We start from the raw sequence: 27,981 nt of genomic DNA on the forward strand, positions 1-27,981 counted from the left end.
CCGACCTTCCAACATGTTCTTCCAGACTCATGACCAGATCGGTATGATCGGTTCCGGACCCAGTCCAATGTCGTCCATGAACATTCCTATTCCCTTCAACCTTGTGATGCCTACTATCCCTCCACCTGGTTATTTAGGACAGCTAAACGGCCCCTCTGCAGGTGAGCGGAGCATTCCTGTCAGTGATGGACCAACTACATCGTTTAGATCAAATCACTTTACCTGATTCTTATGTTGAGGTCATGGTGGAAGCATGAAGAACAAATCAGCCAGCACAGGCGGCAGCGGAAGTCGAGGTGCTTGTCAAAGAAACCGTGGAGACGTGGGAATAGATGGAGTTCAGCACGGAGGTCACATGACTGGCAGCCAGGCTAGCCAGGACCAGGGCTCTCAGGCATTCTCCCAGGGGCCCCTCACACAAGGCTACATCAACATGAGTCAGCCCTCCCAGATGAGCCAGCCCGGGCTCTCCCAGCCTGAACTCTCACAGGTATGTTCACCAATCCCCTCTATCCCACTGTGGAACATGTTGTCCCTTCTCCATTCCTAATTGTTTAATTGCTCTTCCTTTAGACATGTTGTGTCACCTTTAGTGTGGTTTATATGTTTCTTGTATGTTAAGATAAAATGCATGTCTGCCGGCTTGGCTATTGATATGTTTGGATTTACAAGTCTATTTTTATATTTCATATTTGTTAACTTTGAACAACAGAACCTACAGCCTCTGGTCTCAAGACTTTTTCAATTTTAGTGTTCCTGATGTCAAAACAGAAAAAGGAAGAAAGCTTTTAGCTTTTCTGCTCCAACCTCATGGAACAGTTTGCAATCAGAGCATAAACTTAGAACACTAGAATGAATGTACTTAAGACAATGTATGTCTGGTGACCCAGCGCAAAACTGACCCTGTGAATTGGAAAACACTCCAAGAAGTCCCTGAAGTCATAAAGAGAGCTGATTTTCAACAAAAGCTACATTCACACGGCAGGTCTTAATATTTAATTCCTATTTGTTTTACTGAAATCCATTTTATTTATTTATTTTTTATTTTTGTGTGATCACTCATTTAACTAATTAAATGCAACCGCAGTCAGACTTCTGCGTGAATGGTTTTAGAACGGGCTGAACAAACTTTCTGGCTCAGGGGCAAAAATGACTTAAAATTTGACTGATGGGCTGGGCTAGCACCAGATGCATGCATATCAAATATAAACATAAAAAGGCATTAAAGTGTTAATACTTACATTCGCTTTTATGGGAACAGTGTTCATCACGCTTTTTTGTCAGTCAGGTCTTAGTTTTGTTGTGGCAATTCTCAGTGTCATGAAACTGTGTGGAGTGAAGCGGTGAGGCAACTGCTGTAGACGAGTGATGTTACGTGATGTGCCGAGGCTTCGAGGCGTGTGTCGAGTAATGGAGGGGGCGTTTCCATAAAGCGCGTATCGAAGCTTGCTTCATTTAGGAAGGAGCCGAAAACGATGACGTCCGAAGCCTCGCTGCCCGGCTGTACCACGTGACTGCTTCGGGAAGTGGCTCAGATTTTGGCGCGGGGGAGGTCAGAGGTCGGCCTGTAATTCTGCAGTAGTGATTTGTCTAGATTGTTCTTTTTTGTCAGTGGTTTGAAAGAGGCCCCACAAGTCGAGGGGCTTCTTTCAGTGTAGCCAGTGTGGGGAAAATGAGTGAATAACTTGCTTGACATTTGCTTTGAGAATAGGACTAACTTGGCTTTGAAGGTTGACATTTGTGTACATTTCATGCACAAACTAGCCTTTCCCTTGCATTCAGCTCATTCATATGTGTCAGCAAATGCAAAATTACAAAGCCAGTCTGTGTCACTTAGCTGAGGAAATTCATCAGCTTTCTCAAGTAGCTCCAAAAATTAAAGAATCTCCTCTTTTAGCTCCCAAAATTGTTAACATCCTTCCCCCAAAAATTAACCAGTAGACGTTGGAGTGGTACATTAAGTCCTGATGATCAGGGTCACTATCTTCAAGAAACTTAATGAATTGACGATGGTGAAGTCACTTCCCTCAAATAAAGTTAACGAGTTTTACAACTGGCTTACCTACGTGGTCAAGATGCAATATGGATTTACACAGAGCTTCTTGGTGAATTATTGTCCTCTTTCACCCTGTCCTGGATTCTTCTGAACAACCGGAAGTTTTTGCTGGTCAGATTTGGTGAACCATCTGTGGTAACATTGGCAAGAGTACTCCAAGGTAGCTTGTGCCTCTCTGTGACCTGCAACACGCTGTCAAGCAAGTCCTCTCTCCGTGATTTTCTCCTTAGACATTCTATGGCCAAAAACTCCTCTGTTATCTCACAACTGTCAGTGATCGCTCTGATAAAAATTAAAAGCTGAGCAGTGTCCTTTATGTCACTACTTTCTTCTAGTGCCAAGGAATATGATGTAAATGACTGTGCTTTTTTTGTTTAGCTTGTTAGCTAAATCTTCATCAATTAGCTCAGCCGAAGACCCCTATGATGGAAAAGACCTTTGGACTTGGTGTTCCCTTGCTCGGACACGGGTCACCAGGGCCCCACTCTGCAGCCAGGCCTGGAGGGGGGGGCACGACGACGAGCGCTTGGTGGCTGGGCTTTTACCCATGGAGCCCGGCCGGGCTCAGCCCGAAGAGCAAACATGGGCCTCCCCTCCCATGGGCCCACTACCCGTGAGAGGGGCCAAAGGGGTTGGGTGCATTGTGTGATGGGTGGCGGCGGAGGGAGGGGACCCTGGAGGTCCGATCCTTGGTTGCATAAGCTGGCTCTTGGGACGTGGAATGTCACCTCTCTGGTGGGGAAGGAGCCGGAGCTAGTGTGTGAGGTTGAGAGGTTCCGGCTAGAAATAGTCAGTCTCACCTCGACGCATGGCTCTGGTTCTGGAACCAGTCTCCTTGAGAGGGACTGGATATACTTCCACTCTGGAGTTGCCCAAGGTGAGAGACATCAGGCAGGAGTGGGAATACTTGTTGCTCGGTGCCTGTACGTTGGGGTTTACCCCGGTGAACGAGAGGGTAGCATCCCTCCGCCTACGGGTTGGGGGACGGGTCCTAACTGTTGTTTGTGCTTACGGGCCAAACAACAGTTCATATTACCCACCCTTTTTGGAGTCCCTAGAGGGGGTACTGGAGAGTGCTCCTCCTGGGGACTCCCTTGTTCTGCTGGGGGAATTCAACGCACACGTGGGCAATGACAGTGAGGCCTGGAGGGGCGTGGTTGGGAGGAACGGTCCCCCTGATCTGAACTCGAGTGGTGTTCTGTTGTTGGACTTCTGTGCTCGTCATGGATTGTCCATAACGAACACCATGTTCAAGCATAAGGGTGTCCAGGACACCCTAGGCCGCAGTTCGATGATCGACTTTGTCATCGTTTCATCGGATCTGCAGCCGTATGAAACGACTGCAGATCCGTCGTTTCATACGGCTGCAGGTGAAGGGTGAACTCGGGTGAAGAGAGGAGCAGAGCTGCCCACTGACCACTACCTGGTGGTGAGTTGGCTCCGCTGGTGGGGGAGGATGCCGGTCAGACCTGGCAGGCCCAAACGTGTTGTGAGGGTCTGCCGGGAATGTCTGGCGGAATCCCCTGTGAGTTTTAACTCCCATCTCTGGCAGAACTTCGAACACGTCCTAGGTGTTCGCTGAGTTTTCCCACGCTCGAGTTTTCCCAAGGAAAACTCGGAATTTGGAGAGGCCATGGAGAAAGACTTCCGTAGGGCTTCGAGGCGATTCTGGTCCACCATCCGGCATCTCAGGAGGGGGAAGCAGTGCAGTAACAACACTGTCTATAGTGTGTTGCTGATCTCAACTTGGGATGTTGTGGGCTGGTGGGCAGAATACTTCGAAGACCTCCTCAATCCCACCAACATGCCTTCCATTGTGGAAGCTGAGCCTGGGGACTCTGGGTTGGGCTCTCCAATCTCTGGGGTCGAGGTCGCCGAGGTGGTCAAAAAGCTCCTTGGTGGCAGGGCCCCAGGGGTGGATGAGATCCGCCTGGAGTTCTTTAAGGCTCTGTATGTTGTAGGGTTGTGTTTGCTGACACGACTCTGCAATATCGCATGGACATCAGGGGCAGTTCCCCTGGATTGGCAGACTGGGGTGGTGGGCCCCCTGTTCAAAAAGGGGGACCGGAGGGTGTGCTCCAATTACAGGGGGGTCACACTCTTAAGCCTCCCTGGCAAGGTCTATTCGGGGGTTCTAGAGAGGAGGGTCTGTCAGATAGTTGAACCTCAGATTCAGGAAGAGCAGTGTGGTTCTGGTTCTGGTCGTGGAACACTGGACCAGCTCTACACCCTCAGCAGGGTCCTGGAGGGTTCTGGGAGTTTGCCCAACCAGTGTACATGTGTTTTGTGGACTTGGAGAAGGCGTTCGACCGTGTCCCTCAGGGAGCCCTGTGGGGGTTCTCCAGGAGTATGGGGTACCGGGCTCCTTGATACGGGCTGTCAGGGCCCTATATGACCGGTGTCGGAGTCTGGTCCGCACTACCGGCAGTAAGTCGGGCTCATTTCCGGTGAGAGTTGGACTCCGCCAGGGCTGCCCTTTGTCACCGATTCTGTTCATTACTTTTATGGACAGAATTTCTAGGCGCAGCCAGGGTGTTGAGGGGATCCATTTTGGTGGCCTTAGGATTGCATCTCTGCTTTTTCTGATGTGGTCCTTTTGGCTTCATCAGGTCGTGATCTGCAGCTCTCGCTGGAGCGGTTCGCAGCCGAGTGTGAAGCGGCTGGGATGGCGATCAGTGCCTCCAAATTCGAGGCCATGGTCTTGAGCCGGAAAAGGGTAGAGTGCCTTCTCCGGGTCAGGGGGGTGTCCTGCTCCAAGTGGAGGAGTTCAAGTATCTCGAGATCTTGTTCACGAATGAGGGAAGAAGGGAGCGGGAGATTGACAGGCGGATTGGTGCAGCGTCTGCCGTCAAGCGGTCGCTGTACCAGTCCGTTGTGGTGAAGAGAGAGCTGAGCCAAAAACCGAAGCTCTCAATTTACCGGTCGATCTACGTTCCCACCCTCATCTATGGTCATGAGCTTTGGGTCATGACCGAAACAATGAGATCGCTGATATAAGCGGCCGAAATGGGTTTTCTCTGCAGGGTGGCTGGGCTCTCTCTTAGAGATAGGGAGAGAAGCTCAGTCATCCAGGAGGGACTCAGAGTAGAGCCGCTGCTCCTTCACGTCGAGAGGAGCCAGTTGAGGTGGCTCGGGCATCTGGTCAGGATGCCTCCTGGACGCCTCCCTGGTGAGGTGTTCCCGGCACGTCCCACCGGGAGGAGGCCCCGGGGAAGACCCAGGACACGCTGGAGGGACTATGTCTCTCGGCTGGCCTGGGAACGCCAGAGAAGTGGCTGGGAGAAGAGCCCAGCCACTTCTCCCAGCCACTTCTCCCAGCTCCTTCCTCCGGAGGAGCTGGAAGAAGTGGCTGGGGAGAGGGAAGTCTGGGCCTCCTTTCTGAAGCTGCTACACCCGCGACCCGACCCCGGATAAGTGGAAGAAAATGGATGGATGGATGGACGGCGCAATAAACTCATTTTTTCAAGTATGTTCTTGCTTTCTAAAAGAGACTCTGGTCTGGGTTGAAGGGGAGTTTCAGGACATAAGATATTTGCTAAGCAGGTATCTTATGTCCTGAAACTCCCCTTCGGAGAAAGGCTTGCTGGTCTTGGCTAATTTGAATGCCAGCAAATAACTTGCTGTTGTACTTGATTCTTGGATGGAAGTTTGTCAGATGAAGGTGTTTTGCTGAGCCTGCAAACTAACTGCAAACCTCTGCATAGTAGACGGCTGTCCTTGTGTTGAATGGTTGTTAGCATAATTAGCATGCATCAGAAACGGCTGATGTTGTTTTCTTTTAAAACAGCAACTGTTTCATGACAGATAAGGCATACAGCTTTTGACCGGACTTCAGTGAAAAAGTATTTAGTTGTCCATTCCTTATTGAACACTCAACAACAACACATTTCTCATTAATGGATAAAGAACAAATAAAAGATTTTCAAACACTTAAAGTTATAACTTGGAAAAGAAGATTTTTATAGATACCTACAAGTATTTCATTATCTTTATTGGGAAATGATTAGGCATTGAGCAGGAACCAGTGCTTAAAGAAATACTAACGGCATATCAGGCAAACTCCCAAAAAGGTATTATATCACAGTTATACAAGGGACTTCTGAGTGAAAAAAACACATTCAGCTTTATATGTGAAAACAAAATGGGAACAGGAAAGTAAGATGGAAATCACAGAAGAAGAATGGAACATTTACTGCATGACAGTTTGGACTCATGAAGAGAATTTAACTGGAAATGCCTGCTTAGATTTTTTTTATAACACCGAAGCAGAAAATTTCTTGTACCAGGGGGAGGGCAAATGCTGGAGGCAATGTGGAAACACAGAACCCAACCACTGGCATATATTCTGGGACTGTAAGACATTATTGGATAGAAATACACAAAAATATTGAAAATATCTTGAATATAAGAATACCTTTTAAATTAACTATCTTTATTTTAGGTGACACAGAATGCCTACCTGACAACGCAAAATATCTGTTTCAAATACTAATTACATTCTGTAAATAAGCTTTCACCAGACGCTGGCTCCTCCCTGAGCTCCACTACAGAAAAATGGAAAGAGTGTGTGAATGAAATCTATCAGATGGAAAGGTTAACATTTTTAATTTGTTTCCAACTGAACAAGTTCACTAACTTGTGGTCCAGATTGGGCAAAACACAATATGCAAGAATCCTAGGCTTCTTGTTGAGAATTAAAAATAAGAGGGTTCATTCTTCAGTGTCTATTTGCTATATAATTTACTTATTGTTATATACCGTACATAAAAGTAAAGTTTTTCCAGAATAATAACCCATTGTTCCATCTTTTTGTTTTTGTAAATGGAAATGTAAAGAGAAAGAATTTTATATCCAATCACAGACTGAACTTGTGCTCTTCTAATCTTCTCAATATCTCAAAATGAAGAAATTTTAAAAAGTCAGATGTGTCACATTTGTCTGCTGTGTGAATATATCCTAAACACGTCCACATTTAGATGTTCCAAAGAAACTGTGTTCATTATCTTATTTTTTTCATCTGTACTTATGCTGCTGGATAACTGTATTATACTAACAATGTGCTGTGGATGGTTTGGCAAAGGTGTGGTTGAGGGTTGGATGGAACAATTTTAATTTTCATTATTTTATCCGGAGAAACTTTTTTTTTCCTCACAAGACACAAGCTGTGTGTTTCCACTGTACATGAAACAAACTGAGCTTTGTTCATTTTGATGTACACTGGGTTAATTCCTTCCAGAACTGAAAATTTAAAACACTAACCATTTGATGTACTTGTCCCATTCCAGGACAGTTACCTAGGAGATGAATTCAAGTCCCAGTTTGATGTGGCTCTGTCCCAGGACTCCACATACCAGGGGGAACGGGCCTACCATCATGGACTGACTGGACTGTCCCAGTACTAGAATGTGAGAAGCATCTAATCCTGTCATTACTGTTTATCAGAGCAAATAACAGTATTGTTCTTTTGTAATGACATTTGAAAGTTTTTCATTTTGCTTTAAAATTCATTTCATATTTCCTACCTAGCATGTTATGTGTGTTAGTGTTTCAGGTCGCTGGAACAGAGACCTGCCTGAAGCTTGGTTTGTTTGTATTTTAACCCGGGTAAGGAACAAACCTGGATACCCGTTTTCCACTGCTGCAACCGAAGCACCGCTGTGTGAGAGAGGAGGAGATTGTGAGAAACCAACCAATCACAAGAGTGAGGGCAAAAATGGGAGTATAGCAGGACGGGAGGAGAAGGAGGCTGGCAAGGCATGAGGAAGCACGGCTGGCTGCACACAGGTGAAGACGTACAGGAAGGAAGCCGGCGTCCTCAGAGCAGCGAGGTCCGTCAACTGGTCAGGGAGTGGGACAGGTCAACTTGATGGTGGACAGATGTGAAGGGGACAGTTATGTCATTGTGTCCCTTAACCTCTGAAGTTCTCCAGGAGAGGATTTGGAATCTTGCTCCAAAAGCTGAGAACGGTGGAGAAGATCTGTCTCACACTAAACTCCTCCAACATGGGATCTTCTGGGAGGTGGAGTGAGACAAAATAAATGGAGATACAACTCCAGAAGCAGTCGTTATGGCAACTCTTTTAAAGCCAACACTTGAAACAAAGCATCTAGAAGAAATATTTGGCATTTCAAGTGGGCTCAGAAGTGTTTGTGCTGCTGTGCTGCAGAGTTGTGGCCCTTTAAGGCTGCACACACACACACACACACACACACGGGTCACCTGTTTTATTTCCTTCACTTTGAGAAATCTTACAGCTTCCTGAAGAAGGGTGTTCAGAGATGTTTGCTAGTGTACCTTGCCATGTTTCAGAGCATGTCTGATTAAGAACAGGTGGTCATATTAGAATTGAACTTAAAAAAACAACAATAATTTCAGATCTTAGTAATACAAAAATAGGCACCATAAATGTCTTGTAATTGTTTGGAAGTGCCATGTTTTTCCTCTGGTTAAACTTAGTAGAGCTTGGCGCTTCTAATGATCCTTTTGTTAAACCAAATTAAGCGGACTGAACTTTACTGAGAATCCTCTCGCGCCAAAAATCATGCAGAGGTTTCCACAGTTAAAGGTCCTGAATAGAACAGCATGAGGACATGTAGGGGAAAAAGTGAGTTTAAATGACTTTAACCCTTTGATGCACAACATGGGTCAAAAATGACCCGCATTCATTTTCCATGTTATTTTCCTGATTGAGTTTTTCTTTGCTCTGTGTTTCGAAATCAATTCATTTTATGATTGAATATTCCAAGTATTCTTTAAATATCTTGTTTTTAATTACCACAGATCATTAATTTATTTTTTTTATTTCCTACTTTATGAACAAAAATATTTTTTATATTACTATACATGGGTCATCCAAGTGTGATTTAAAATTAAATGTCTTAATACTATAAAAAAAAGTTTCAAGTAATTACTTTAGCAGTGAATGGGGACAAACAGTTATTTATTTAATACTTGCAACACATCTGTCATTTTATCACACATACACATAAATCCTGATAACAGATAACAGCTATTGAACTGAACTTTATCTGTGGTTGAACAACTGTAAACTGGTGAAATGTGACCAAACAAAATAAAACACAACTGAACACATTAGTAGAACACAAACTGCCATCTCAATTTTTGCATGCCTCACAAATGATCACTAATTTTTTGTGCTCCTTGCACACCGGCCTAATGCACTGGGAACACCAGCTGCTGGCTTTTCTGTCTTTCGAAACTGGGCAGATCGCGCACCTCTTCCTCTTCCTTTGGCCCTCCTGTCTGATGTCCTCTTGTAGCTGAGTGGTGGCTGTGTCTTTTTTTAACCCACACCTTCCCATTGCCTCAATAATATGCTTCTTTTCTGACAAGTAATCTACCCACTCTCAAGGTAACCTAAACAAAATCACATTTTTTCTAAGGTAAAGTTAGAACAACTGAAAAACAATACTTACATGTATTAGATGGGTAAAGGGTGCTGCGCTGAGCTGTGAAATATCTGACACAAGGACAGTTCCCCCCAAATGCTGTAGTAAATGCATGCAGGTCGTTTCTGACCCATGTGTGTAAACTTGATGTAGAATTACAAAAGCTGTGCTTGTTCATAACTTACAAAATAAAAAATAAAAAATGATGATTTGTGGTAAACAAAAACAAGATATTTACTGCATATCTGGAAAAGTAAATCCATCCATCCATCCATTTTCTTTACACCCTTCTTCCCTAAATGGGGTCGGGAGGGTTGCTGGTTCCTCTCCAGCTGCGTCCCGGGCGAGAGGCGGGGTCACCCTGGACAGGTCGCCAGTCTGTCGCAGGGCAACACAAAGACATACAAGACAAACAACCATTCACACACACACTCACACCTAGGGAGAATTTAGAGAAACCAATTAACCTGACAGTCATGTTTTTGGACTGTGGGAGGAAGCCGGAGAACCCGGAGAGAACCCACCATGCACAGGGAGAACATGCAAACTCCATGCAGAAAGACCCCCGGCCGGGAATCGAACCCAGAACCTTCTTGCTGCAAGGCAACAGCTCTTGGAAAAGTAAATGATAAAATTAATTTATTTCAAAAGTATATCATAGAAACACTCAACCATACATGAAGTAACCTGGAAAATGAATGCGGGTCGTTTTTGACCCATGTTGTGCATTAGAAGGGTAGTGATACAAAAAGGGTTTTTGTTCAAAAAGTAAGAAAGGAAAAAATTAATTAAGGATGTATGATGATCAAAAACAAGTTAATTGAGGAATACCTTGAATACTGAATAATGAAATTAATTTATTGCAAAGATATAGAAGATAAAAACTCAGCCGGGTCACTTTTGACCCATGTTGTGCATCAAAGGGTTAATATAACAATAATGGAAAGTCTTCAAACTCCATCTTCTACCATAACAAACTTGATCAGCATTAAAGCTGCAGAATGTAACTTTTATTAAAGAAAATGGTTTTTCACATATTTGTTAAAACTATCACTAATAACGGTTTTGAAGATAGAAAATGTTTCATTAACAGCAAGGGGCAGTTCAGCAAAATTCCCAAGTGGACACTTTTTGTGGAATGCATAAAATCTTTCCTTTCATAATGCATAGAATGATTTAACTGACCCATCATGTGACTAGGTTTAATTAAAAAATAATAATAATAATAATAATAAAGGCCAAATACTATTACAGTTTAGCTCCACAATGCCACCTCCCACCCCATGATTATTGTTATTATTATTATTATTATTATTATTTTGGTATTTATTTGTAGTCATTTTTTCTAATTTTTGTTATGTCAGTATGATGATTTATGTTCATTAAGGGAAAATAAAATTGGAGAAGTCATGTAAGTTTTGCAAAATGTATGTAATGTCAACAAATGTATAATCTTCTGATGAACAAATAATAATAATAAAAAAAACTATCACTAGTAATGTAACATTATAATATGATAATATGTGAAGCTCCTCTGCCTTCTGCCAGTTCTCCCCTGAAAATGCGCCACTCAGAACCAATCAGTGCTAGGAGTGTCTCAGCGCTGTCAATCACTGCAGTGTAATTGCTGCTCACACCCTTATTCTCTGGTAGGCGACAGCTGGTTCCCCACAACAGAGCCTGTCATGAACGATCAGGCTAGTTAGCATGCTGGCAAATGAATGTTTTTTTCTGTAATGATAAGTTGTTTTTCTGCCAGTAGCACATTGAGCAGTGTGTACATGAGGTTGATTGACAGCACTACGACCCTCCTGGTTCTTAGTGATTCTTTCTGACCAGAAGCAGTGCTTTTCTTTGGATGGCAATAAGAGCACTGGAGGTAGTTAGAGAAGCTCCATCTTTTGTGTCACACGTTAAAATGTTACAAATGTAAAAAACATCATTTGGTAAAAGTTACATACTGCAGCTTTAATGCTGCTGTAAGATTAAAGATATTATGAAGTGCTTAAACAGTGTTGATTTAAAAAAAAAAAAGTAATTGGTTGAGAATTGTTATAGTTAAAAATGACCTACTTTTGATTAAATGAGCTTTTTTATTTACTCTCTAATCCAGTGTTTTCCTTTTTGTGTTTTTCCAGAAATATGAAAAGTTAACTAAAAGTTTGGTGTCATTTCCCAGCATTAGAGAAACTTACAGTATTTTTTTTACCCTTTTGACCACATGATTAGTCATCTTAGCACTGGAGGCTAGCAGTTAGCCAACCTGATGGTTGTCTTAAATCTAACTGTTTAAAATCTTGCACAAGCCTAAAGAATTTATGAATTTGCTGTTTTCTTAATCTACAGCAATTAACTATTTAGTATCTTTTATTGACATTACATCAGATTTAGAATAAAACCCTGTTGAGTCAAATGTACTTACTAGCTCTCATAATGCATTACTTCTTTTTCAAGAACAGGTATTGAAACTTTCAACCGTTTTTTGAGTTTGATTGATCCTAAAAACCACCAATAAATGATCACACAATAAGTTACTGCCACAAATAATATCTGCATGTTTTAGTAGGAGCAGGACACGATCTCGTTTGCAGAATTAAACCGAACAGTTTTGCTTTGCTTCTTCAAAATCTGCTAATCATGACAAATAAAGTTTCTCTTGATTACTCTCATCATGATGCTCTTGTTTTATTGAACAAATTAGCAAATATATTTCAGGAGAAGCAGCATGTGTGATGTCCTCATACGGGCTGCCTGAGCAGCTTTTGGAAGGCGGGACTTTTCTCCTGGGCGCCTTCAAACCTGGGCTCAAACAAAGCTGTCCGAGCACACGGGGGCGCGCCGGGCCGGGCCGGCTGCAGGCAGGTTGACATACTTTCCTCCTGCTCTGCTGCCTTCCACATGCAGCGGGAGCGGCTGTAGTTCAGACGCTGCACGGCTATCGGGCGCTCCGCTGCTGACTGAATGAAGAGCTGAACACTGCTGCAGGAAACCTGAGAGCTCCGGCTAACAGGACGGAATTAGAAAGAGGAAAAGCAGAGAGCGGATGCGTGTTGTTTGACCTGACTGATCCGGAGGGTGGGCTTTGAAGTCACTGAGGTCAGCTAGGAGTGTTATTGCTCCGTGGACAGCGGGTACTAACATCTAAACGGCAGAGCAGCTCCGGGGACTGAAGCTTTAACCCAGAGAACAAAGCGGGATTAAGTATCTGGTGGTTTGGACTGAGACAGCGGCGGCTATAGTTGTTAGATAACATTCAACAAGGTTTCCAAACGAAATGGGGTAAGTAATGGTGCCTGCACAAGGAGAACAAACTAGAGCTCCATTTAACTGTCAATGTGCTCCATTCCTCAGACTAAATCTGACTTTTTTGTTTTTACAGCAAATGAGTTCCGGTCACCTTCTAAGATGTTTCCTCACCACAGAGAAAGGTAACAAAGTTTTTGAATCTCAGTGACCTGATTCTTCAGCAGATTTCAATCTTAAGGTTTGTTGCCTATGTAGTTATGAACTCGGGATGCAAAGCCCTGAAATCCATACCTTAGAAATTACCTACTAAGTTTTGGACTTGACAATATGGGAAACATTTATCCGTCCGCTGCTGCCGTCGGAGAGAGACAGGTGGGCGGTTGGTGGGATACTAATACGGGAGCACACAGACAGAAGGGTAAAATACCGTAAAAACGGGAGACTTGACAGCTTTGTTAATGAGACTAGGGGGCACTGTTAAATCACTCAAATTTTCCTTGTTTTTAGAAGATGGGTGATCAGCCGATGCTTCCATCTGAAACCAATCCTATCCACCGATCTCCTTCCCCTCCACATGCGTCTAAAAATCAGCCATTGTCTTTTTTTGCTCTGCCATGAGAGTTGACTGATCTGACTGACTGATCCGCCCACCACGTGGGCGGTCAGCAATAGTCACCACTAATAATCTGTTGCCAAATTATCAAATTTGTCCTATATTTAGCAACTTTTCAGACAAAAAAAAAAAAAAAAAAATCATATTCTGAAAACACTTTTACTTACCATTTTCTTTGGTCTAATCCCATAATCTTGAGATAATTCATAGTCGTGGCTGTTTATAGAATATTTTTTGAAATTTTAAATTTAGAAATCAATCACTTTAATTTTCTTAGGAAAACAACATTCAGGAGCCAATTGTCTACATAAACCAGGGCAGATTTGCTTTACAGAAACAATATGTGGAAATGGTATCTTAATCGTCTATAATATCAGGGTTTTATCTGACATCAAAGTAGACAAGTTGCTAACCTACAAATGTGATGCTGAGGTCGTAAGATATCAAGCTAAGATATTTATTTTATGGAAAACTTCATATTGTCAACATTTGTGTTATGTACCATTAATGTATGATTGTATTATTGCTCTGTAAAAATAATAAAAGTGTAAGTTCTAAAAAAAAAAGTAGACAAATTGCTTTAATAAAATGTGGTTTTGCAATACGGCAACTTGTTAAAGATTTGCAGTTAACTGTTTGTATAAATGTCAACCCCCTGGACAATTTGCATAGGTGTGTTGGTGTGAAAGTCAGAGTGGATGAATGTGTGCTAACTAGACAACTGGAATTGCAAATATGTTACAATGGTAAAAAGGGTAGAAACCTTGCAGTACTCAGCCACCAAGAGCAGGGAGGGCCAGAAAGCTCTGGCTCTCAGATTGGCAGTCAAGAACTGAAGCAGCAGCCTTGGTCCAGAGAGAAACCCACCACCCCAACTCTGCCTCTACATCCCCCAGCGCAGTCAGGCTAATGACCTGTCCATCCCAGCAGCCAATTGACAACACAAACCCCTGGCAGCAGAACTGGCCACCATTGAGAATGAGGTGGCCGACATAAAGCACTTTGGGTTGTCAATATGACCACTCAAAATGGTTTACAGAAGAGCCACGTTCAGCTATTCACACTCACAAACAGATCTGCAGATCAGTAGGCATGTTGGGGTTCAGTGCCAGCCCCAAGGGTACACTGACAAGTGGTAGGAAGATGCTGAAATCAAACCTACAATCTTCCACCCACAAGACTTTTGGATAAAGCTCTGACTTATGGGATTGGCTATTAATGCCCACTGTCAGGCAAAAATAACCCAATTCTGTTGGGAGAAACCCAATCATTTAAAAATCCCGCACTCAAGTAGTGTCCTGGTTTCAGTAATTACACATTTAAGCTCAGCACATCAACTAGATAGCTGACTAAAAAGAAAAAGAATGAGCAGCATCATCCATGTTGTGTTTTTTTTCTTAGCAATTTATTTTGTCAAAATGGATTAGAAATTAATTATCATCTTTTTTTAAGCATACAAATAGTTATTATGCCAGAGTAACTAAAAACCAAAGAACAAGTCCTCTAATTAAGCAAGCCAGAAATTATAATTCATCAGTCATGGTGGAAGGTTCATATAGAAGAACAATATGTATATAAAATAGATCTGGTTCCAAACAGTTGATTAAGTGACCCGAGATTAACGGCAGCACAGTTTAACATTGTCATTACTTATTAATAACAGAAGCGTATGAAAACCACTGCTCATCATGCAGTAGTTTTTACAACTTCAGAGGCTCTGAAAAGTGTATCCACCGCTGCTAAATTACCAGGGTTTATTGATGCAAAATGAAATCCTGATAAATTAATTCAAACATTTGATCATGTATAATGGGATATTAATCCAGTGATTCAATTTAAAGGTTTGATCTGTTTAATCTGTTATTTAAAAGGTGTAATATCCATGTTGCATTACCTTAATTTATTATTTTATTAAAGCTCATTTTGATTAAATTTCAGCTTTCAGTCTTCTTTGGTAAGAGTCTGTTACCATCCCGTACCTGGACTTGACAATATGAACCCACTTTACATTTTAAAAGTTCTCCACTCAGATTCTGGGGATCTTGTTTCCTCAACACTTCTTTAATAGAGCTGAGGAAGATTTGGTTCTCTGGACTGTGGCTGGGTTATTAATAAAAAATATTTCAGTGAGGGCATTATTCCATTGGTTTGGATGTATAGTTTTAAACTTGCTTTATGCTGAAATAAAATTCTATCTGATAGTTGGATATATAGGAGACAACTGAATGTTTTGGGTCAAAAGTGAAAGATTTAAGAAAGATCATTGTCCTGTTGCTGACCAGGTTTGGTCTAAGATTTAAATATCACAGACAATGTCACACTGGATTCTAAAATACTTTAATTTGCCTGAAGACTTTATGGTTAGAAGATGCTTGTTTGTGCCTGACAAACAACTGCAAATTATTTATTCTCCACCACCTTGCATAATACTTGGTAAGTGTTTGATGTTCTCACAACATGAAGCTATGCAATATGGCTACCAACTTTGGTCAAATTTTGGCTAAATGCCACCTTCTTTTCTGGACATAAAGAGGGTCCAGAAATCTTAAAAGTTTATTCAGTTAAAATCCTGTTTTCAGCTATTTGAACTAATGGCCAAATACTGGGGAAAAAAACTTGCAGACTCCTCGTATTATTTCTTAGATTGCTGAGCATAAAAAAATTGATCGTTGGATGATTGCCGATGTCTTTCTTCTTTGGAATTCTCTACACAACTGAATCCAAATTAGGCCTGTCACGATAAAAAATTTTGCTGAGCGATTAATTGTCTCAAAAATTATTGCCATAAACGATAATATTGTTTGAAAACCTTTGTACACTAATTTAATGGAAATGACATAATAATACATGTGATTTCCTGCCAAAGATAGATAGACTTTATTTTCAAAAGAACATTTAACACTGGAACTGATAAAATAAACTAAACAACAAAAAATAAAAATAAAATGGATTCTCAGTCTCCATTAACAAAAATATACTAGAATAAAAACCCAAAGTGTAAATAAATACTGGATTCAACCAAAAGAGTGCAGATTATGAAGTCTGTTTACTATGTTACCCTTCAGTAATTATTAGATTTAAATAGAGAAGATGGAACATCGACTACCTGATGCAATAGTTCACACTACACGTTAGTTCACTCCTACATTTTCCCCTTAAGACAATCTGAGAACGTTGATGTTCTCAGATTGTCTCTTGTGGGTTCATAACCGATCATCCTGTAGTGTGTGGTGTGTTACGGTAGATCGTTGTGGTGCTCTGATCTAAATCAGGGGTTTTCCCCACTGGGAGCTTAAGCAGCCTGTTGAATGTGACAGGCAGCCAATCAGAAAGCCGGATTCTCCTCCATCCTTTCTGAGGGGAAATTACAGAGGGGAATCCCAAACAGCTGACACGGAGCAACCTGAAGTCCAGCGGACATTGGAGATGATTTGTGGAAACAACATTAATGTTTATGAAACATTTTATGCAAAGAACATAGAAATGAGGAGGAGAGGAGTTGGAGAGAAATTGCTACGTAGTTGATGAACCCGGTAACTTTTCAGCTGTTCTTCATTAACGTGACATAAATAGATTCTAATGATTTTCATTCAGTCAGGACTGACACTAGAGCACGGGTGGGCAATCCTGGTCCTGGAGGACCGGTCTCCTGCAACTTTTAGATGTATCTGTACTTCAACACACCTGAGTCAAATAATGAGGTCATTAGCAGGACTCTGGACAACCTGACTGCACTTGGGAGGTGATTCAGTTATTGGATTCAGGTGTGTTTGATCCACTTTGGATCAAACACACCGGAACAAAAAAACGCATCCACTTGATCCGTTTTTTTTTTTTTTTTTACTGAATCAGTATGAGTGCGATCAATGTCTTTTTATATGACCTAGATTTAAAATAGTTGGGGTTTAGGACAGTAGCATGAATAACTGCTGAAGAGGAAATATTGAAAAAGTTTTTCTTAGTAATGCAGAAACAATCCCTCAACACTACAAACATTGTTTCTTTGTACATAATTTCTATATTGGATTTTTATTTTCAAAACCATTCTAGGTGCAGCTCAGACTGTACAGAGTGAGAAGCTAAACATTATTCAAGTGAACTAGCAACATTATTTGCTAACTTCCTTTGTACTGTTGGTGAGTGGTAGAAAAATAATTCTCGGGGAAAGGGTCTGATCCAATGCACACACATATTAGAAGTTTTTCTCTTAAGGTAAAAAGTCAGGATGTGAGTAGGTTTTTGCAATTGCTTTACTACTCTTCTCAACACTTCCTTCTGTGCCTTATGCATTTTTAGAGTTGCTCCCGGTTTTGTTTTGCAAAACCTTTCTTATTTTTCTTCACAATTTCAGGATCCTTCTTGTCTTCCTTTCTCCAGGGAGCAGCCCATATTCAGCACTCGTGCCCATGTTTTCCAGATTGATCCCACCACCAAGAGGAACTGGATACCTGCTAGCAAGCATGCTGTGACAGTGTCCTTCTTCTATGATGCCAACCGCAATGCCTATCGTATTATTAGTGTGGGTGGAACCAAAGTGAGTACTAAAGACACTATAATTAAAAGAAAACTGTCAAACCGTAATATCCTTATGAAGTGACTTTTTTCGCTGATCTCAAAAGTTGTCTGGTGACATGGGTGGCCTGTCAGCATATGAGCTTCTAGAGCTCCTTTCCTTCAGGGATTTGGATTATGAGGAAGAGGTCACATCAGGGACTGGGGGGAGGGTCTTTTTAGCACCTACTATGACCCATATTTCTGCTTCTCAGAGGGCAGAGCGGGATGATGCTCAGTAGCCAACAGTCTTCTCTGGCTCCACAGTAATCTTCAGCGCTGCTCTGGCTGTCCAGCATGTTATGCCAAACATGTCACAGCTGAAATGTGGAGTTTACATAATCATTTCTTAGAGTTGGTAAAACAGGGAGTAAAGCTCTGGGACTTTTAATCTGTTTCAGGATTGTGATCTTAAAGATGATGTGGAAACCTTCAGGACTAGACTATGACTACTTCCACATTAATAAACAAACACTGTTTGTAGGTCTAAAAAAATTTTGTGCTGGGCATTTATCATTCTTTATATGGACATAATCTGAATGAATTTGAATCACTTATCACCTTTGATACCCAGGCAATTATCAACTGCACTGTTACACCAAGCATGACATTTACTAAGACATCTCAGAAGTTTGGTCAGTGGGCCGACAGCAGAGCCAATACTGTCTATGGACTGGGTTTTGCCACAGAACAGCAGCTGCATCAGGTATATTAAACAAAACTTAAAGCAAGTATAACTGTCCTCTCACTGACCTTGATATTAATTAACTAAATTGTTTGAATTTTTTAAAGTTTTCAGAAAAGTTCAAAGAGGTTAAAGATGCTGCTCGTTTGGCCCGAGAAAAATCTCAGGATAAAGAACTAGCCAACACGGCTCTCACAATTGCAGCCCCTCAGGTGAGTTTTGCCCTTTCCATTCGAAACCTGCAAAAATAATAAAAAGAACAATCCTGAAAAATCTCTTTATGTCAGGCTAACGCACAAGCTTACTGTAATTGTACCAAAGGAAGGAGGGAGAGAGTGGAAAGAAAATATAAAGAAATATGAGCTGGGTCACTTGCCTCAAAGGGAAGCAAGAGTGAGGAAATCTAGGACAATGATAAAATTATTGTCTGCTACTCAGCAGGACACTACATTTGCATTTTGTTCTTTCAGCTGCCCAGAAGTCTCTTAGAGTAAATCGATCAATAAAAATGTTGGTTACATCTGCCTTTTGATCAATAAAAACTGATAAACCACAGTGTATTTCCGCTATAGAAAAACCTTCTCACCCATAAATGACCAGCCAGTTAGGGTGAAATTTGGTAGAAGTTAGGGTGTTGCTAGCAGTTTCAGGTCCTCTGATAACCAGAACAGTAAGTGAAGGTCGCCATACAGAGAGTGTATTGTAGACTTGTTAAACAGCAAGATCAGGTAGACTTATGGTGGGAAATACTTAGCATGTATGATAGTCAGAAATCACAGTGGGTCCTCACAGATTTTTCTGTGGAGTACTACTCAAAATTATTCACAGAAAATCCACCCACTCATGTTTAATTCTACCATATTTGAGAGAAAATACAGCTGGGGAAGCTGAAACACCTTAGAACAACACTACTTGACACACCATCCATCCATTTTCTAACACCCTTGTCCCCAGTGAGGTCAGGAGGTGCTGCTGCCTCTCCAGCTACGTTCCAGGCAAGAAACGGGGTTCACCCACCAGTCTGTTACAGGGCAACACAGAAACAGACAGGACAAACAACCATGCACACTCACCTAGGGAGAATCTAGAGAGACCAATTAACCTGACAGTCATGTTTTTGGACTGTGGGAGGAAGCCGGAGAACCCGGAGAGAACCCACCATGCACAGGGAGAACAAGTCCATGCAGAAAGACCCCAGGCCAGGAATCGAACCCAGGACCTTCTTGCTGCAAGGCAACAGTGCTACCAACTGCGCCACTGTGCAGCCCACTTGACACACTATTTCCTGGCATCTGCAAAGCCAGTCCAGGAGCATCAGTCCCATTCCTTGGCACTGATTAGCTGTACCCCCAAAAACATAGAGAAGGGAGATCATGAACATTAATTCCTGCTAGGAAATGAGCAAGGGAGGGTCAGTGGAGAGCAGCGGAGTTGAGCCTTTTTTCATTCAGTGTCATCAACAGAAAGTAAAAAGGGCCAGAAGAGACGATAATGCCGATTATTAAAATGACGTCGATAGTTTTAATTTCTTGTACGATTAATTGATTTATCGATTTATCGTTTATCGTGACAGGCCTACCTACACATATTCTCAATGTTTCAGCCATCCAAAACAGATCATTTATTTTGTTCCACAGATCAATGAACACCATGACACTTGCTCCTGACCATCTGATCAAAGTTACGGGCATGGATGTCCTCATGTACCTACTGTTTACAACATTGTATGTTTTGTAATGTTGTCAAAATGCCCCAGATGCAGTACAAGTGCACAATAACAGCTAGTGGAATGGACATCCAAAATTTGACCCCTACCAAGCAATACTACTATCAACCACTGTTGGTGTTGTTGAATGGGTTTTTACTGCCATTGCCAGCTCCCTGCTATACTATCCCTCCACCTGTGATAGTATGTGTGATATGTGATATGTATGTCCTCTTGTATCTGTTCTAACCTGTATCAGTTATATCTGAAAATCCCCTTTTACTGCTAAGGTGCTGGTTTGTCAGCAATGCATTTTAAAAGGGCAGTAAAAGCATAATGTGGTTATTAACGACAAATTTCTTTGTTTTTCCGCTTCCTGGACTTCATCCAGTTCTCACAGGTGAGTCTTGTTGGTCTTTATGAAGAAACTGAGCTAAAATTCTAAAAACTGAAACTCCTGAGTGGTTGCTTCTCTATATTTTAAATTGAACTTTAAAAGTAGTTTATTAAAACTTTGAAAAGATTTCCACCTCTATAGGCAGTCACTTTGTTGTCGATTATAATGTATGTTCCATCAAGAGAGTCCATTTACTGACATGTTTCTCAGGACCTCTCGGATGAACTCCAGTCTCCCCCAGTGATGTGTGTGAATGGACCAGAGGACAAGCTGTTTCGCAGCCAGAGTGCAGACATCACCCTGGCCTCTGAGAAGGAGAGGATTAAGAAGATGTTATCAGAAGGGTAATAAAATGGAGCATTCAAACAAAAGAGGCCATTCACACTTTCTTTAAACATTTCAATCTAGTTATTGACTCTTCTTCTTTTTAAGCCTATGGTCTGTTTTAGGGTTTGACTGTTTTAACAAATCATAAATACAGCATGACCAGTGACGTGCGGTGAGGTTCATGGCTGGTGAGGCACTGACTTAATCAAAATCATAAGACACTACCACCATTCAATTACCATGACAGTAAAAGGAACATGAATGATTTCCATGGTAAATAGCTGCCATGAAAACAACTTCAAGATTTCAAAATATGAAGGGGCAATGCTCAGACAAAGTATTAGATCAGAGTGCAAACAGAATGAAAATAAATGTAATCCTTTTTGCCTGTATGATTCACTTTCACCTCCAAGTCAAATTCAGAAAGACCTTTGTGTGAATATAATTAATGTTTGATATGGTCAAAGAATGTTTTTTAACTGTATCTAAAGACGGCATAATTCATTTTGAAGAAAACCATATTTACAGGCTTGTATAGCCAACATAAATTATGCAGTCAGGAGAACATCTCCCAGTCCACAGAACCTAGAGTTTGTTTCCTATGTCCCAGCTCCAGACAGATCCATCTACTCCTTGAAATTCTTAGCCTTTGATTACTTTGTGTTACTCAAGTCAGTACTTGAGTAACACAATTCTCTGGTACAGTACCAGAGAATTGGAAGTATAAATGAGTCGCACAACAAAAAGGTGACAAATGTAAATGATCAAAAATTAATCCAGCAACGTTATTTACCAAGCTTTAATAGTTTTACGAATGTTGAAATATATTCATTTTAACCAAAGTATTTGATTTTTTTTATATATCAAAGCTGCTTTTGTGTCTTGCAGATCTATTTGTGAGATTAACCTGGAAGCTGAGCTTTTCACTCTACAAGACAGTAACTCTAAGTTGGTGGCAGCTTTGCATGAGGCCAACGCTAATGTGGAACAATGGAAGAAACAATTAGCAGCTTATCAGGGGGAGACTGAAAGACTCAGAGAACAGGTGGACCACTCATGACACACATCTTTGGTGTGAGTCACTACTATGAAAAGTTCAATATTATTTCTCACTTGTTTCAGACCCATATATTATATGAATTCATTATCAATGAAACTTCTCTTACAGATATTGATTAGGGTCAGCTGTCTGTTATTTCCATCTGACCCGGGCTTGAAATCCATTCTGCCCACACCATCGGACTTCCTTCCGGGGACAGGTCACAGGCAGGAGACCTGGACACTTGGACCTCAGGGGCCTGAATGTCACGATGGCCAACCAAATGGTCATCCATCAATCCATCCATCTTCTTCCGCTTATCCGAGGGTCGGGTCAGGGGGTGGCAACAAGGCAGCAGTCCCAGGCCAGCAGCATAGTCCCTCCAGCATCAGGTCTTCCCCTTGAAGGTCATGTCTTTTCTTACATTGAGCCCCAGGGTCTGGTGCTGGGTCATAGCTTTTCCAGAAGGAATCTTCATTCCCAGATGGGGGGACAGATTTTGCACCCCAACCTGGACTGGTTTCAACTCTGGATTTAGCCTCTGCAGGTGTTCAGCATTTTTCAACCACCCATCGCCCCAGGCCAGGTCATTGCTGATGGGATCTGGCACCCAGCTGAAGGCACGGGCACTGAATCAAGAAATCTGCACCTGACTGGCCAAGGAAGCTATAATGCTTGAGGGCCCCCTGCTGGATCCAGGGGGCTTTTATTCCATGTATTTTGTGGTTCTGAAGAACGTCCAGTCTTGGACCTCGGGGGCCTGAATGTGTACTTGAAGGTCATCCATCAATCCATCCAGGTGTCACTGGCAGCAGGCAGCACCCAGCCGCTCCATCTTGCCTGATTTGACACCTGATGCTCCTCTGCACCACTGTGCCCTATATGTACCCTTGAGGCATATATCAATGCCACGGCATCTTTCCGAAAGATGACTAGCCTTTTGGTTTTCTTCGTGGGCTCACGGAAAGGCCAGGCACTTTCTAAGCAGCGACTTGCACACTGGGTTGTGGATTTGATTGCCAGGCATTGGTTTTGCCGGCTGTAGTGAAGTGCCACTCTAAAAGGGGGACAGATTTTGCACGCCAACCTCATTTAGCCTCTGCAAGGCTGGGGATGGTCTTTGCGACCCATGCTGGGATAAAGGGCAGGACTCGGAGTGTTCAGTCTCTGACATACTGACCTTCCTGCAGGCAATACTGCTTTGGGGACGGTCTCAGTTTATCTTGAAAGTGTATGTGGCTGCTATTTCCTGTTGGCATGTTGAGTTGAATGGTTGTTCGGTGGGCTGAGACAAGGATGTTGTACTGTTTTTGAGAGGTGTTCAGCATTTTCCCCCACCCATCCGCCCTGTGGCATTGCTGTGGGACCTTTCTCTGGTGTTTCAGGCTCTTCTGTCCCTCCCATTTGAGCCCTTGCCTTCTGCGGACCTCAAATGGCTCTCACTTAAGACGGCATTCCTTTTGGCAATGGTTTCTGCAAACATGCGGGGTAATTGCAGGCTCTCTTGATAGTTGAGACCTGCTGCCCATGGAATCCTGATGGCGAAAGGCCAGGCACTTTCTAAGCAGCGACTTGCACACTGGGTTGTGGATTTGATTGCCAGGCATTGGTTTTGCCGGCTGTAGTGAAGTGCCACTCTAAAAGGGGCACGTCAACCTCGTTTGCTGCCATGACTGGGGTGCCATTGGACTTTATATGCTGTGCGGCCTCCTGGAAATCACCTAGTACCTTTGCTTGGTTTTTACAGGATGAATGTGGCTGCACCCCATCCCCTTCAAAAATTCTGGAGCAGCATACTTCTATATCACATTAGGGTGACTGGTGTAGTGGTTGTCCCTTGGATGTTGCAGATTCCTCGTGACCTTGTTGACATAAGTCATCTAGCGCTTGAAGCGCTGCCTCTAGCAGTCAGTAGGGATGAAATAGAACAAAAGTTACTACTGTAACTACAGTTCTATGAATGGCGGTATCAGAGATCATACCGCCAGAATGCTCGGTCCCTCGGAGCCTTGCTTCTTGCGAGAAGGTTGAGGGTTTGTATGCCAGGTGTCGTGTAATTATACAGAGTCACGTGCGTCCACGGCAGGTTACAGGTGACTTTGTTGTCATTAGTACTCCACCTGGAAATGCAAAAGAATGATCCTTTTTAAGCGTGCTGTGTGGCATCAGATTGACTGAATGAAACCCCACATTTGTTATAACCTATTTATGTCAGATTAACAATAGCTGTAAAATCGTGGGTTTATTAACTCCTGCAGTCCCAATGACCCTTTCCATTATGTCTTTCTCTCTCCTCACCCTCTTTTCTGCTGAATCATTAATGCTGTTTCCACATATAATCTCGATGTCCACTTAGCGTAGCAAAATCTCTTCGGAGAAAAAAAAAAGAATGATCCTTTAGAGCAGTCGTCCCCAACCCCTGGGCCGCTGAACGGTATCAGTCTGTGGACCAATTGGTACTGGGCCGCACGAGGAATAACTAAATATTTTTCATTTTATGCATTATCTGAGTCTGGAGGATTTTTTATTTTGAAAATCCTTCAACTGGATTTTCTCGATTACGTCTTGCATGCCAACATTGAGCCACAACCAGCAAAATGAGTAAGAAACAGATCAGATGTCTTTGGAAAGTTTCTTTGTGAAGGGAAAAAGGCCCAGAGAAGAGACAGGAGGATGGATTTATCCCAGACCTGCAGGTGATTTCCAAATTCCAAGCCTGCTGTGCATGAAATGTGAGGTCCGGTTCGCTAATGAGGGAATGAAGCCTTTGTCATGTAGAGACCCAGCACCCTGTGCATAAGCAACACACTTCGGGTGTCATTGTTTCCCAGATGGGACTGTCTCATTGCAGAGAAACAAGCTCAGGGCTCCCATTGACTTATTATTGTTTATTAAAATTTTCATGAAAGTAAAATGTTTGTTTTTCTGGCATATCTGTATCTAAATTTGAAGGGATGTGTAAATGTTACCATAGCGACCAGAGTCAGGGAGTGTTAGAACAGTGGTCCAGAGGAGAGGAGTAGAGCTTGTGAGTCTTAAGTCTGGTTCACACAGCACGATTTAAGAATTGTCGGCTGATTTTCCAAACCTCTATGAGCACCCACGATAAAAGTACAATAGGTTTGATTGGTTTGTGTGTCCAGTCGCACGGATTCCACTCACGAACATCCAGATTCTAGAAGAAAATTCCATAAAACCACCAACATACATGAATTTAGAATAAACAAAAATGGATGACGATGTAGAAGGAATAGTGATAGTTTGTGGACTCATTTTAAGCGAGCTGGTGTCAGCATCAAGTCCTGACTGAATGAAACCTTATCGTTATAACCTATTTATGTCAGATTAACAATAGCTGTAAAATTACCGGGTTTATTAACTGCAGTACCAGTTTCGCTCCAGTTCCTTTCATTATCATTTCTCCTAGTCAAGGAAAACCCACAGGCTGCGATAGTCGGGCCAAGACAATCAACATGTTGAAAATGCCCTTTTTTAAATTGGAGCGGTCCTGATGTCCTAGTACACAATACTGCAGGATGATCGGTTACGATTACCGCCAGCCATACTCGGAACGTTCTAAGATTGTCGTAAGTCAAAAATCAGGATAAAAATTTTTAAATTGTGACATGTGAACTAGGCTTTAGCGCGCACATGCAGAAGCCTGTCTGACAGTTCACTCCTCCATCTCCCCTCCCCTCCTACTGGGCCGCAGTAAAGTTGCCAAGCCTTGACCAGTCCACGGTGATGAAAAGGTTGGGGACCACTGCTTAAAAGGATCAGTGCTTGAAGCACCGCCTGCCGGTCATTCGGGATTCATAGATCTGTAGTAACTTTCGTTATCCCTGATATTGCTGCTGCATCTTTTCCTATATTTTCTTATTCTGCTCAACTTTATATGCTTTTATACAAAACTCTCAGAACGACCACTTTCTTTAGCTATGATCTCTTGTGATTTCCTGTCTTTGTGGAAGGGGTCTGAGACTGTTTTCTTCAGATCTGCCCAGTCAGTGGTCTATCCTACTGAACGAGACCGAGACCACAAAACCTTTGCAGATTTTTCATTTTTCAGTTTTTGACAATATTCTGAAAATTTGTATTTTGGTTTTCATTATCTGTACGCAATAATCATCACAATTACAAGAAATAAAGACTTAATATTTCACTATGTGCAATAAAGATTTGAGTTCCAGTTTTGGAAATGAGTGACAAAAAAACAAATGAACTTTTTCACAATATTAAAATTTTTGTTGATGTACCTCTATATAGCTACATTCAACACATTAAATTATTGAGAGGTTAATTTATTTCAGTAGTCCAACTATTCAGGTGAAACACATTATATAGATTAGACAAAGACTGATGTTATGAAGCATTTATTTCTGTTATCTATGATGATTTTCTGTGCAAAGCTAATAAAAACATGACATTTATGATTAGAATTAGGTTACATCATACCTACAAAAACAACATTTGTAATAAAGAAATATGGGCCTAGAGAAAAGTACATTTATTGAGTGCTTAAAAGTTATTTTCTTGAGAGAGAGAGAGATCCAGATCTACCTTAACATAGATTGATTGAGGCGCCTACATCTGTTAGATTGAGCTAGTTCTTCACTTCTTGAGCAAGGAGGCCAGGTGGTTGAAAATAGTTCAAGTCTCTAGGGTGGATAATGTAAGAGAGAGAGGGGTTTGTAGGACAGCAATATCCTACTTTCAATGGCCCAGTTAGGAGAAAATGAAAAATCACCAGTGGGAGCGGTTATACATTCATGTCACTTTTTTCTATGCTCCTGCTGCTCTTGCTTATGTGTACAATATACTTTTAAAACAGTCCACCATGTTTCTGAGAAATTTTCTGGGTTTTCTGCCTTTCTTTTAGTTCTTTTTAAATGTGCTCACTAATACTTTCAACAGACCTTGAATTATTCTTGTTCATTCATGCTTGTTTAACTTGAATCGGTCTTACAGGTACTAGTCTATGATGAAAGAACATGTACTAAATTTATACAACTATTTGCTATTCAGAGTCACAGTCACCCACTTACAGAGATTCATGCGCTTTGCAATTCCAGCAGGAAGAAGCTGGAATTGAACCTGCAACTTCAAGATTTCAAGACTCCTCCCACTAAGCCAAAGACAGCCCTAAAATGCCAAAAAGGGGCATACCTTATCTATTTCAGATGCAGAGATGTTTTATTTTTTTCACTTTCAAAGTCAGCAGAAAGCTTTGTCGACTGACATCAGTAGCAGAGAAACCTCCGTGGAACTACTGGAATAGTTTTGTTTCTGATGTCTGGGCAATTACAGTTGGCATTTTTTCTTGCTCTTTAATTTTACTTATGAAGGCTACTCCATTTTAGCATACTGTTAAAGTCGATCTGTCTGAAATTCTATTAGATTCTGATACTGATCCTCCATGAGGGCCGATTACCGATACAGATCACATGGATTGGCTGTTTGTTTCTCTCTTTAGGTATAAATGCTACTATTTGATTGTTTTTTTCTTTAATTACTTAAGAATGATACTTCTGAATATGATAGAGCTGTTTTGCAAATGTTTCTAAGTAGATTATGTACAGCATTGCTTTTTCTTAAATGTGATTTAAAAATAGTGGATTGAACATACTAAAGTTCTGACCACTGAGACACAAGTAAACTCATTGCAAGATTAAATAGAACTAAGCAAAGTGGACCTGTTGTTTTTTTATATTATGTTCCAATCTGTATGCCTCTTTTACAATAAAAGAAAAACCTCAGTTAGTTGTTCAACATTTCAAAGGTTTTTTTTTTTTTTACCAATTTGACATTATAACCACCACTTACTGTCTCCTATTTGCATTTGTCAACATGAATTTATAATTAGTGATCATTGTCATCATTCCATTCACCGAGAAGGATCAAACTGACGATGACAGAGAGCTCTGGCTCGGATGATATTAACAGTTCGGACAA

General features: G+C 41.8%; 1 protein-coding gene across 4 annotated transcripts; it reads left to right on the forward strand.

Moving 5' to 3' along the window:
* On the forward strand, positions 1 to 27,419 carry LOC122841272 (homer protein homolog 3-like). 4 transcript variants are annotated; one of them, XM_044134447.1, is made up of 12 exons: positions 1 to 161; positions 240 to 490; positions 7,342 to 7,461; positions 7,600 to 12,745; positions 12,846 to 12,894; positions 17,703 to 17,859; positions 18,451 to 18,582; positions 18,669 to 18,773; positions 20,658 to 20,666; positions 20,895 to 21,007; positions 21,879 to 22,035; positions 27,102 to 27,419. In XM_044134447.1, exons 5-12 carry the CDS (start codon positions 12,872 to 12,874, stop codon positions 27,156 to 27,158), a joined length of 753 nt encoding a protein of 250 aa, XP_043990382.1. In that variant the 5' UTR covers positions 1 to 161; positions 240 to 490; positions 7,342 to 7,461; positions 7,600 to 12,745; positions 12,846 to 12,871; the 3' UTR covers positions 27,159 to 27,419. The 4 variants fall into 4 exon arrangements, with proteins under 4 accessions (XP_043990382.1, XP_043990380.1, XP_043990381.1 ...); XM_044134445.1 differs by lacking the exons at positions 1 to 161; positions 240 to 490; positions 7,342 to 7,461 and having other exon boundaries at positions 12,273 to 12,745; positions 20,874 to 21,007; XM_044134446.1 differs by lacking the exons at positions 1 to 161; positions 240 to 490; positions 7,342 to 7,461; positions 7,600 to 12,745; positions 12,846 to 12,894 and adding an exon at positions 17,462 to 17,552 and having other exon boundaries at positions 17,743 to 17,859; positions 20,874 to 21,007.
* The last annotated feature ends 562 nt before the right edge of the window (positions 27,420 to 27,981 follow it).

The sequence above is a fragment of the Gambusia affinis genome, linkage group LG12 (assembly GCF_019740435.1).
Source record: "Gambusia affinis linkage group LG12, SWU_Gaff_1.0, whole genome shotgun sequence".
NCBI lineage: Eukaryota > Metazoa > Chordata > Actinopteri > Cyprinodontiformes > Poeciliidae > Gambusia > Gambusia affinis.

Excerpts from the sequence above, each read along its gene's own strand:
- LOC122841272 (XM_044134445.1), top strand. The coding sequence starts at position 12,872 with ATGTTTCCTCACCACAGAGAAAG. Across the intron at positions 12,895-17,702 it reads TTTCCTCACCACAGAGAAAG|GGAGCAGCCCATATTCAGCA; the intron begins GTAACAAAGTTT and ends TCCTTTCTCCAG. Across the intron at positions 21,008-21,878 it reads AAGAAGATGTTATCAGAAGG|ATCTATTTGTGAGATTAACC; the intron begins GTAATAAAATGG and ends TGTGTCTTGCAG.